The sequence below is a fragment of the Stylophora pistillata genome, chromosome 14, assembly GCF_964205215.1.
Source record: "Stylophora pistillata chromosome 14, jaStyPist1.2, whole genome shotgun sequence".
NCBI classification, from domain to species: Eukaryota; Metazoa; Cnidaria; class Anthozoa; order Scleractinia; family Pocilloporidae; genus Stylophora; species Stylophora pistillata.
Genome location: NC_142532.1, coordinates 22984840 through 22996963, shown reverse-complemented (window position 1 = coordinate 22996963; position 12124 = coordinate 22984840). Strand labels below are relative to the sequence as shown.

General features: G+C 44.7%; 1 protein-coding gene across 1 annotated transcript; it reads left to right on the top strand.

Moving 5' to 3' along the window:
- The first annotated feature begins 916 nt into the window (after positions 1 to 916).
- On the top strand, positions 917 to 2825 carry LOC148717121 (cytochrome P450 10-like). The gene has a single exon (XM_088744754.1). The coding sequence runs from the start codon at positions 1048 to 1050 to the stop codon at positions 2677 to 2679; it is 1632 nt and encodes a 543-aa protein (XP_088600880.1). The 5' UTR covers positions 917 to 1047; the 3' UTR covers positions 2680 to 2825.
- Positions 2826 to 12124: the final 9299 nt, after the last annotated feature.

Sequence of the window (12124 nt, the reverse complement as noted above, 5' to 3'; positions counted from 1 at the left end):
TTTGGTGGGATATGCTGACCGAATACTCGCCGTGCTGAATTTGGTGCTTTCATAAAACAGGAACTACCACCTCCGTCCAAGCAGGTTATGAGCACTCGCCTCCCAAATTACGCCTGGTTCGCTGGCTACAAGTTCTACTGTGACACCTTTCAAGCAGAAGATATTTAGCAATATAAACTTAAGGTTCTCATATCATGCTTAACTTGAAGTCCTCAAAAATTTAACTCTGACCAGTGAAATGAAAGCTAATTTGGTGCAGTGTATCGTAATGTACACGTGGTTTTAACTCAAAGTTTATTCAGATGGCCGAATGTTTCACCAAGACCATCGAAACTGAACACAAGTGAATCTTTTATTTTGCGTGACATTTGTTATGTATTATTCTCTTCTTGTTTCGAGTCGAAATCAGGGCTGTAAACGAACATTGTGAGTATTCAAACGAAACCATTTGAAAAACAGACGTAACGCAATCGTCTGTCCTTCAAGATAATTTTTCGATACCATTGACGTTCGAAATGACTCGGCGTTCAAATATTCGCTGTAACGTATGCAGTTTTAGATAACCACCCAAGTGTTTTAGTTTCCCGCTGACGACACACTCCAGTTTCTCAAAGCTACGGATGAATAACCTCGCTCACAAACTTGATCAGATTAGTTCTCTTCGCAGCAAGCGGCATCGCTGAAAGCTTCTTAACAGCTGGTTACTGAAAAACAAACGCCAGCGCATTCACGACTAGACGTTATTCCAATAGCAATAGACATCTCTCATAAGAAGAAATTACAAATGATTACGAAGCGCACAACTTCACTCGGTCGATACTCGAAGGCACTCTGCGAAACATAAGCATTCCCTCGTTTCTTACATACTCGCTTCTGATTGGCTAACAAACCATGAAGTCCCGTCATGATTACGTGACGAATTTTTATTATTGTTTTTACCGAGGTGAATTATTCCGTTGTTGTCAAGGTCATGTGATCCTTCTTTGAGACGTCAAAATCGAAACCGTGCGAATCATTCATTCCCTGGATTAGCTGAAGTTCTTTAAAATGGCGTTTACTGTGAAAACGAAAACTGCACACTCTCTCGTTGTCTCATCTAGTCGGACCATTTGTTTCATGCGTAAACAACACCATGGTCTCCGTGGTTTCGTTCCATCGACGTCGATGAGTTCTCTTTCGTCCATTTCAGTCGAAGATGTACCAAAACCAAAACCTTTTTCAGAAATTCCAGGTCCGCTTCGTCTCCCTGTTTTCGGAACAGTTTGGACTTTCTTCGTGGGAAGGAAAGGTCAGCCCCTTGGAAAGCGATTTTATGACATCCAAGCAGAAAATGTCAAGAAATATGGGAAAGTATTCCGCAACAAAGTGCCAGGCGTTGAAATTATTAGTTTATCTGATCCTGTCGATGTTGCAAAGTTACTCCGAACGGAACCCAAATATCCAGAAAGACTGGACTTTCCGTCTCTGAACTTCTACCGAGAAAAAAGAAAGAAAATTCCTGGTGTTTTCTTTGCCGATGGTGCAGAATGGTACAAGTTACGAAGTGTCCTGAGCAAACGAATGCTGCGACCGAAAGAAGTCGCCGACTATTCTCCGGGTTTCAATGAAATCATCAGTGATTTTATTCACCGATTACGATCAGTTCGAGAGCCCAGAGAGTCAGAGAAAGAAAACGAAGTCTGTGTACTCGATAATGAACTTTTCAAATGGTCGTTTGAGTCCGTGGCAGAGATGTTGTTTGACAAAAGGTTTGGTTGTCTTGAGGAGGACGTAAACAAAGAGGCACAGACCTTCATAACAGCTGTCGGAGATTTTCTGGCGGTTGCGGTCGAGGTTGGCTTACTACCTGTTTGGTTCTACAGGATCTACGAGACACACACATTTAAAAAATTTTTCGATAATTTTGACACGATGTACGATTACGCCGAACTATTTATTGGTAGACGAATCAAGGAACTCGAAGAAAAGTCACGCAAACCATCAAAGGAAACAGAGCGTGACAGAGCTGGCTTCTTTGAGTTCCTCCTGTCGAGCGGAAAGCTGACGAAGGATGACCTGTTGGCGAGCGTAATCGACGTCCTGTTTGCCGGAGTTGATACTACGTCCAATACGATGCAATGGGTTCTCTATATGTTGGCCAAAAACCCGGAGAAACAGAAAATTCTTCGACAGGAAGTGCTCTCAGTGGTAGGAAATTCAACCTTTGCAACGCCGGAAACTCTCGCTCGAATGCCATACCTGAAGGCCTGGTTACGAGAGACCCTCCGCCTATACCCTGTTCTATCCGCTGTTCCGAGAAGACCAAAAGAAGATATAGTATTAGGAGGCTACCATATTCCTGGGGGCACTGCTCAAGTTGAGTTCCTTGTTCACCAAATGGGGCGAGATGAGAGTATTTTTGAAGACGCTGAAGCCTTTAAACCAGAGAGATGGCTGCGAAGCAAAGATAGTGCTTTGATCGAAGCAACAGAAGCCTTCGCTTCCCTTCCATTTGGATTCGGCACGCGTATGTGCCTCGGTCGACGTATTGCCGAGTTAGAACTTCATCTGTTGATGGCCAGAATCGTGCAGCAGTTTGACATCTCTTACCCACCGGAGGCAGAGGATGTGGAGCCGTTTATGAGAGGGGTTACCATTCCTGACAGACCTGTTAGAGTGCAGTTCGTTGACAGACAATGAGTTCCATTTTCTTGTGGCCAAGTTCACCTTTCACTGTAAGACTGTTTTCAGCTGAAAGTAGGACAAATCCTGATGACAACTCGTTAAACAAACCTCACTTTTTGGATCGAAGATGTTCAATAAGTCACGTTTAATAAGTAAGTTTCAACAATTTCAGTGATTCCCTAAATCTTATAAACAATATTCACCGCTGGCTGCCAATCGTTTTACATTTCATTTCTCTTCAGAATTATTCAATAATGTTATTTGAAGGTCACACCTTCCCCTCAACGGTTAGTGTATTCCTATCACTAGTTCGCTATTCGGTGATTTGACGAACTAGAAAAGTAGACTCGCAAAGCTTCATGTAAATATGTGTGCATTTCAAATACATTTTAATGGTTTTATGAAGGATTTCTCTCTTGCTTGCAAATGTTTGTCTTATACATATATCTCGTATTCTTTCGGTTTTCATGGTATATTTATTGTAGTGTTTCTCTGGTCACCAAAAGAAATCCTGTGCCGATGAATTTTCGTTTGATAATAAAGAAGCCTTTTCCAGGTGTTTAGTTGGTAAAATGGAGCGAAATGGTGAAAAGCGCGATCGTAGTGATAGAGAGAAAGCAAAGGAACTCGCAATACAAAAGTATCAATGAGCATACAAGGGTCTGAGTAAGCATAAAGGTTTTATTATCCAACTGTGTTTCGTAGAGTACCAATGAAGCGCGAAACGTGTACAAATATCACAAGATAAGTGTACTCAAGAAATATCCGCAAAATTCGCCCGCACTGAAATAACAGTTTGGCGTATTGGATGATAAATCTTTTAATAGAAGTTTTGTTTTGTAGTGTCGCTGAGTATTTTTGCGTATTTTGGCGAGCCCCATGGGTCCAACTGGCTCTTCAAAATACGGCACAACTCGTAAACATACTCAGCGATACAACACATCAAAACGTCTAACAAAGTATATATCTCTATGAAACTGCAGTAAGTTTTTTTTTAAGTTTTGAAAAGGGTTTATTCAGAACAAACCACTTAGGTTACAAAATAAAAATGCTAACGCACGTGGGCTTGGCCCCAACTAACTAAGTAGTTCGGAAAAGTTCAGTCTAGTTCCACAAATGTAAAGTACGGCTAATAGGCTAGTTAATAATCAAAGAATACGAGGTAGAGCTAATATTTATCTATTTAGTGTTAACTAATGTAGTGATGCTAATGGTCTGTTCAATAAATGTAATTTTCTAGTAATACAATATTAATGCTACTAATAAACTAATGTAGTGATGCAAGGGATAATTTAAAGAAACTTAAAAGGAACTAACTGTTAAAAATTTAATCTATTTATTAAATTAGTTACTAAATCAACTATTAATTATTTACACGAGAATTTTAATAGTAGTATTGTCTACTTGACACAGTGCTGGAGCTTCCCACAAATTTTTAAAGTCAGATAAAAGGAGGCGAAAGTGGTCACAGAGAATTCTCTTCTTAATATCATTGAGGATATTTAACAATTATACCACGAGCGCGCGTTGGATATGAGATGATAGATAGCCAACGAGCCGCGTAACGAGATTTGCAGAGATTAAGTTGTTTTTCTCACTTCTCAAGTTTTGGTTGCCAGTTATCCTCTTCAGTATCATTGCCGAAAATAACTCCTAAGATTTTCATTTTTGTCAACCGCCTGAGGCCATATGGTTGATCGCACCGTGTACGCCACGCGCCCAACCACATGGCCTCCATTTTGGCGACATTTGGGCGCGCTCCAGAGCCGCGTTCATAAATATTAATGTTATCAAAGAGAGATGCCAGCGAACGAGTAGATTTAACAGTACAGGTCGTATCATCAGCATATACCCCAACTTTATATCTTATTCCGCGTGCGCCGGGAAAGAGAAAGCCTTCTTTGGCGGGATTTTTTCGGATTTTACAGGGGAAAGTTTCAACACATAAAATATACAACAAAGGTGACAGGGAATCCCCGTCTCAATCCGCGAGACAAAGGTATCGCTTCAGTTAACCATTCATTAACGATGACTTACATGTTAGCACCATTATATAGTGTGCTAACCCAGTTGCAGAATGATAAACCAAAACCAGAACGGTTTAACAGATTAAATAAAAAGGTGCGACTAACTCGATTGAAGGCTTTCTCTTGATCGAGGCTGAGTAGAATGCCAATTTCGTTAGTGCGCTCAATATAGTCTAAAATATCCCGCAATAGGTGTAGGTTTGACGTAGTTTTCCGACAGGGCACATATCAGGTTTGATCAGGATCAACGATAAACTGTAAAACTTTAGAGAGACGGAGAGAAAGAGACTTGGAACATATCTCATAATCGACATTTAGTAAAGAAATTGGCCTCCAATTTTTAAGATCTTTGCGATCCCCTTTCTTGAAAAGGACTCGACTATTACTAGTTTTCATAGACTCGCACATCTCTCTAGGTTGGGAGTATGCACTAAAAACTTGGCACAGATATGGACCCAAACGGTCCCAGAACTTTGAGTAAAATTCGACCTAAAGGCCATCAGGGCCGGGAGCTTTGTTTTTGTTCATTTTATTCAGAGCGACAGTAATTTCCTCGAGCGTCAAGTCACCTTCACAAGAGGATGCCTGATTGGATGTGAGTTGACGAGACAAAGAATTTAAAAGATCGGTTTGCATTGCGGAATCTGCCGGCTCTTCACAAAAGAGTCGAGAGTAAAAATCCACGTGCACTTTCGCAATTTCCTCTTGAGAGGAAACCTCATTGCCGTCTGAATCGTACACTGGGGAGATGTGCGATCTTTGCACTTTACTTCGCTGTAAATTAAAAAAAAATCGACTGGGGCGTTCGCACTCTTCTAACCATTTGGCACGACTACGAATCATAATTCCTTCTGTTTTTTTTTGGTACGGAGAGCTTTCAGGCGACTTTCCGTATTGGATATAGAATCGGAGACGATTGTCTCACCATTAACTAGACGTTGTCTAAGTCCAATTAATTTATTAGTTAAGAAAATTTCATCTCTATGTAACCGTCTCCGTTTCTTACGGGAAAAGGAGATCGCTTCTTCCTTAACGGATTGTTTTAGAAACTCCCACCAATCCCGGATGCAAACGAAAGCATGTAAGAAACGTATGTGATCATCGATTAAATTTTCTATAGCAATACAGAAATCTTTGTCTTTCAAAAGGGGGTTGTTAAAACTCCATACACCAGGACTGCGTTTTATGCTACAAGGAAAGTCGAAAACAAATGCGACAAAGTTATGATCAGAAAATGAACAAGGAAAAATATCACACTTCCTCTCCGGGGAGAGCAAATCTTTAGAGATGAGAAATTTATCGAGGCTGCTCGCAATTGTTGAGGTGGAATTGAACCACCTAAATTGCCTTTGTTTAGGGTGCAATTTACGCCATACATCGGTAAGAGTGAAAACACTTTTCAATGGCTCGTAATCTTTATGAATAGAGACATTACCCCCACATTTGTCTAAAGTGTTATCATAACAGATAAAATCCCCGCTAATGATAGTCGCCGAGGATGGAATAAAAAAAGTCATGGAGAGAGTTGAAAAAAACTTTCCGTTCAGATGGATTGGTGGGAGCGTAAATATTTACTAAGTTCAAATCAACATCATTGGTCCTGATCAGGATACTGACGATACGACCGTGCGAGTCTTTCTTCCAAGATATGACTTCATCTGAAATTCTAGGGGATTTCAGAGTTGCCACTCCGCCATGTCGGCCGATGGCAGGGGTCCAGCAACTACGTCCCGGCCACAGATGAGACGCGGCCTTGATCAGAGACTCAGAACTAATAAACGTCTCTTGTACAAAACAAAAATCAAAAGACTTCTTTTCAATTAAATCAAGTAAATAGTTGTAGGTGAGGGGACTACCCATGCCCCTCCCATTGACAGTTAATAGTTTAAAAGATGTTTAGGAAGAAAGACTCGCTTCAGAAAAAACATCAAAGGAATTATTTGGTTTTTTTTTTCAGTTTCTATTTTTTCCTTTTTCTTTCCAGGGGTAGAGGTTTCTTTGCGAGATGGAGAGAGGTCGGAGGATTTTCGTTTGAGGTCGTGTGTAGTTTCCATGTCGTTTTCAGGGGTGTCTAAAGAAGAGATGGGTTTGAGGTTGGAACAGGTATCCCAGGGCGAGGTTTTCCGATGACAAGAGTAGGTGTAGTTGGTCTTCTGGAACAGGCGAGAAATGGTTTGGTGAGATGGGCAGCTGTACGGCGAAATGTCGGTTTAGCGGGTTTAGTTGAGGTAATAACGCCTTGAGGGTCAAGGATCGGTGAATCAGAGGAAATAGGTGGTGCTGGCGACAATTCAGAAGAGCCAGGCAAAGAATCGGTAGATTGGTCGATCGTAAGGTTTTCGTCAGTAGGTGGAGGGCCGTCGGTGGATGGTAGATTTTCTGGCGTAAGATTTTCGTCGGTGGATGGAAGATTTTCGGGCGTAAGATTTTCGTCGATGGATGGAAGATTCTCGGGTGTAAGATTTTCGTCGGTGGATGGAAGATTTTCGAGCGTAAGATTTTCGTTATTGGATTTCCTGGGCGGAAGAGCGGAAGCGAGTGGAAGATTTTCATTAATTGATTGTTGGCTCATCAGACGTGTCGATGTGTACGTCTTCCAATTTATCCGTTGCGGTGCCATGGACCGCTGGAGAGACCCATGAGTATTCGTGGAAATTAACACCATAGTGTCCTTCTAGCCTGCAAATACAACAAAGAGTTGGGCGTGGGCACTCCGACGCTTCTTGTCCGGTAACATCGCAATTGAAGCATATCTTCTTCGGGCATACATTAGCAAAATGACCGGGGCAATTGCATTTACGGCAGGTAGGCATCTGGCTGCTCTACTTGACAAAGATTTGAAATTTCCCGAAGCGAAGAAAACTCGGGATGGGCTTGCACACACGCACACGATTATGACGTAGGCCGTTATAGATATTAGGGGCGTAGTAATGTTTACCACGGCGATAATGTAGCACTTCGCAGTAAGGTGACAGTCGTTTGATAATAGTTAAATCTGACAGCTCAAAAGGTGCATCGTAAATCGTCAGGAAAGTTAAGGGCTTGTCCACATATTGAATGGCGTAATTTTCCGAGTTAATGTGTGGAGAGTTTAGACGGAGCAAGTTTTCCTTCGCAGTGATGGACTTAAAGGTAACAACCCCTTCGCCGTTGAGTTTTCTTTGTAGACATGGGATGTCAGTCGGTTCGACCTTCGTAAAATGCCAGCGCGTCGAATACAGAGCGGGCGGTCGTTAATTTCTTGGGAGTAGAAAAGGCGGTTCTCGGCCGTAGTGGCATGTTATTCTCTACAGGCCACACGTGTTGTTCTCTAATTATGGAACTTGTGCCCGTAGTACGGGCAGCTCTCGATGCATATGATTCCCCATTGACAAAGACGAGTTTTCGGCATTTTCATCCGCGGCGTTCAAAATATCTTCGACAATCCCCTCTATATTCTCAGTAGATTCCATAATCAAAAGCAAATAAATGAAGGTCCAAAGGGCAAACTAACCTCTAATTTGAAGATCGGCTTGGTAATCCAAAAACTACGACCAACTTTGCACTGTTTCGGCCTGCTGGGCCTCATCAGTGCATTTTTTTTTTTATGTTTAAGGTGGACGGCCGGGCCCCCGATGAAGGGCGTGTGCAATGCCCGCCGACCAACAGGACTAATCCCACCCATGGCTTGCGTGCAATGCCTTAGGGTTAGGGTCCACCAGAAACGAGGGTCACCAGACGCCAAACTCGCTGGGGAGTCGAACCCCACCTCACAGAAACCAAAAACTGGGTACACAGAACTAAAACGAACAAGGACAAACAGACCAGTGCAGTACACCAACAAAGGAGACCAGCACATAGACAACAAAACAAATACTCACGAAAGGCTACTGTGCAGTGCACCAACAAAGGAGACCCAGCACAAGCAGCGGACAGACACACTTACAAAGTAGACAGAACGAACGATACTAGCCCAGTGCAGTGCACCAACGAAGGAGACCCAGCATATGGGTTACGAAACAGATACTAACAATTAGGCTACTGTGCAGTACACCAATGAAGGAGACCCAGCACAAGCAGCACAAAGACACGCTCACTCAAGCAAAAGATCACACGTCACTCAAGCAAAAGAAGAGCGAGGCTACTGTGCAGTACACCACTAAAGGAGACCCAGCACGAGCAGCACCGAGACACACTCATTCGAGCAAAAAAGGAAACTAAATAACTACGGGGAGCAGGACTAAATGGAAAAGACAAGGGAGTCGTTTACCACTGAAGCTATGATGCCACGGGCGCCCCACTGACGATGGAAGACGCGACGACGCCTGTCAGACTTGCACCGCCTGAAGGAAATTGGTAAATAAAACTTCAGGCGGGCCTTGATAGAAGCAATCACCGCCACAGCACCAGGACGAACGTTACGGAAACGGAAATCGTTCCTACTCCGCCAAATACAAAACTTAGAAACATTGAGCAGATAGACAAAGACACGCGGGACAGAAACCAGTTCACTAGAGTTGAAACCAAAGAGGACATGACGTAAAGAGATGGCAGGACACATAGGAGAGAAGGAAAACAGCAAGGACTGGACCCAGGCGAGAACACTCTGAGCAAGTGGACAGTAGAAGAACAAATGCTTGAGTGACTCGACCGTGGGTCCACAAAAACACGAGAGAGGAACAGATAAACCAAAAGAGGAGAGACGCCGGGCGGTGTACAGGACGCCGTGCGCAATCTTCCAATTTAGGTCGATGACTCGACGGTCAAGATAAAAGAAGGATAGGGCACGCCACGTGGCAGGCCAGTCAAGGTTGGGATAGATGAATAGAAACTTAAGGACACAATAAGGCTGGACCATGTTCTCAGAGAGAAGATATAGGTAGCAAGACTTGGTAGACATAGTAAGAACGGGAGAACAAACAAGAGGGCATGAAGAGCCGTAGACTAAAGAGTTTTTTGACGTGGCGAAAGCCCCGTCGAGCTTACGCCAGGCCAAAACCAGAGCTTGATAGAAGGGCGGCAAGACCCTGAAGTCGAAACTAAAAGGACGAGAAAACACAACAAGAGGAGAGACACCAAACAAAGAGTTAAACCAAAAGGACATGAGAGCGACCCAACTGGATGGGGAGGAGACGAATCTCCTCACCCATTGACCAAGGAGGGCCCTCACCTTGGACTGAATATTAACCACAGAAAAACCACCAAAAAGAGGAGATTGAACCACGGCCGAACGGGAGACGAGCTCACACTTGCCAGACCAGAAAAACGAGAAAACAAGACGGGAAAGCTTCGCCTCCACCCAGGCCGGCATGTGGATAAGAGAGGCCACATACCAAACCCGGGAGAGGGCGAGAGCGTTAATGACTAGGGCCTTGCCATGAAAAGAGAGAACACGAGAACGCCAAGACTTGAGAACACGGTCCACCGCATTAATGCGAGGACGCCAGTTGTCTTCATCAAGGTTACCGGGGCCGACAAACACCCCCAGCACCTTGAGCTTAGCAGGAGACCAGTCAAAAGGAACTGGGGGGTCCGTACGACCCCGCCAACAACCCAACCAGAGACCCTTGGACTTAGAAAGGTTGATCTTAGATCCAGAAGCTAGTTCAAAAAGCTTGTAAGTCTCAAGGGCAGCCAGAATGCCAGAATCAGTGGTAAGGATTAAAGATGTATCGTCCGCGTACTGCGAGATGGGAGACAGTACGGGACACCCAGGGAGAGACAGACCCTTGATACGGGGGTCTGCACGGATACTACACGTAAGAACCTCAGACACAAGAACATATAGGAGGGGAGAAAGAGGGCACCCCTGCCGGACACCACGAGAAAGGCTAAAGAAAGGAGTCAGGAACCCATTCACATTGACCGCGCTTTGAACATGAGTATAGAACAAGTCGACCCACGCGACAAAGGAAGGGCCAAAGCCCATGGTGACAAGAGTGGACCGCATGAAGCCCCAATCCACACGGTCAAAAGCCTTCTCTTGATCGAGGGACAGGATGGCGACAGGGGTGCCAGAAGACTCAGTATAGCTGACAACGTCTCTAAGCAGAGCAACATTTTCTCCGATGAAACGGCCGGGGACTCCGCATGTTTGATCACGGCTGACAACGAGGTGTATTACCCGGAGGAGACGCCCAGCTATGGCACGAGAAGCAAGTTTATAATCAACGTTTAGAAGAGATATGGGCCGCCAATTTTTGGGGTCAAGGCGGTCCCCCTTCTTGAAAGACAGAGTGATGATACCTCTGCGCTGAGAGAGGGAGAGAAAACCAGAGGAAGAGCATTCGTTAAGAACAGATACAAGATCAGAGCCAACCACGTCCCAGAAACGGAGATAGAATTCCATAGGCAGGCCGTCTAAACCAGGTGCCTTGTTACGAGCCATGCCCTTGAGAGCGACGAGGACCTCTGATGATGTAAGAGGGCCCTCACAACTGTTGGCCTGATCTTGAGAGAGAACAGAAGACAAATTTTCAAGAAGAGAAGATTGAACATCAGGGTCAGTAGGAGAGGCTGTATAAAGACTAGAATAGAAGGAACCAAGAGACGCACAGAGATCCGCAGAAGACGAGACGATAGAGCCATCAGGCTCTCTCAGCGCAGAGATATGACGGTCAGCGGAACGTTTTTTCTCGAGACGAAGAAAATACTGCGAGGAAGACTCACCCTCTTCAACCCATCGGACTCTCGCACGCACCTGAGCCCCCCTCGCAGCATGGGAATCAAGCCGGGCAAGCTCGGAACAAGCAGACCGCCAAGGGTCAATGCAGGAAGTAATTCCAGCATCAACTTTGGCCTGAAGATGCTGGACAAGACGTACCAGGGCATCTCTGGATGAAGATGTTGTGCGGGCTTTATTTGCACAAAAGCGGATAGTAAGCCCCTTGATTTTACTTTTCCCACGACCCCACCACTTAGCTAGAGAAGGAAAGCGGGGGATGGCAAGGCGCCAAGCAGACCATTCATCACGGACTAGTTGACGATAGTCCGGATCGTCGAGGATGGAAGTATTCAGCTTCCAGTAGCCTGGGCCAGGTGGAACGGCATCGGGAACAGACAGAGACAAACACAAACCGCGATGGTCCGAGAACGGACACACATACACGGAACAAGACGACACTGATGGGACCCACGCAAATGGAACCCCAAAAAGGTCAATACACGACGCTAAACTGCCATTCCACCTGGTCCAGGTCAACCCAGGAGTAGTGGGGTGGAGATAACGCCAGATGTCAATGACGCAGGACGCCTCAAAAAGATGGTTTAGTGTGGGAGAACTATCTCCAGACAAGGAGGCGGGGTCTGGGCCACGCCTATCTCGAGCCCTATCAAATACAGCATTGAAATCTCCAGCAAGGACCGTAGGGATGGAAGGGTCGATCCTTGAATGAAGGCCATCGAAAAACAGGTCTCGTGCAGGGTTGCAATTAGGAGCATAGACACAGACAACT

Excerpts from the sequence above, each read along its gene's own strand:
- LOC148717121 (XM_088744754.1), top strand. The coding sequence starts at position 1,048 with ATGGCGTTTACTGTGAAAACGAAAACTGCACACTCTCTCGTTGTCTCA.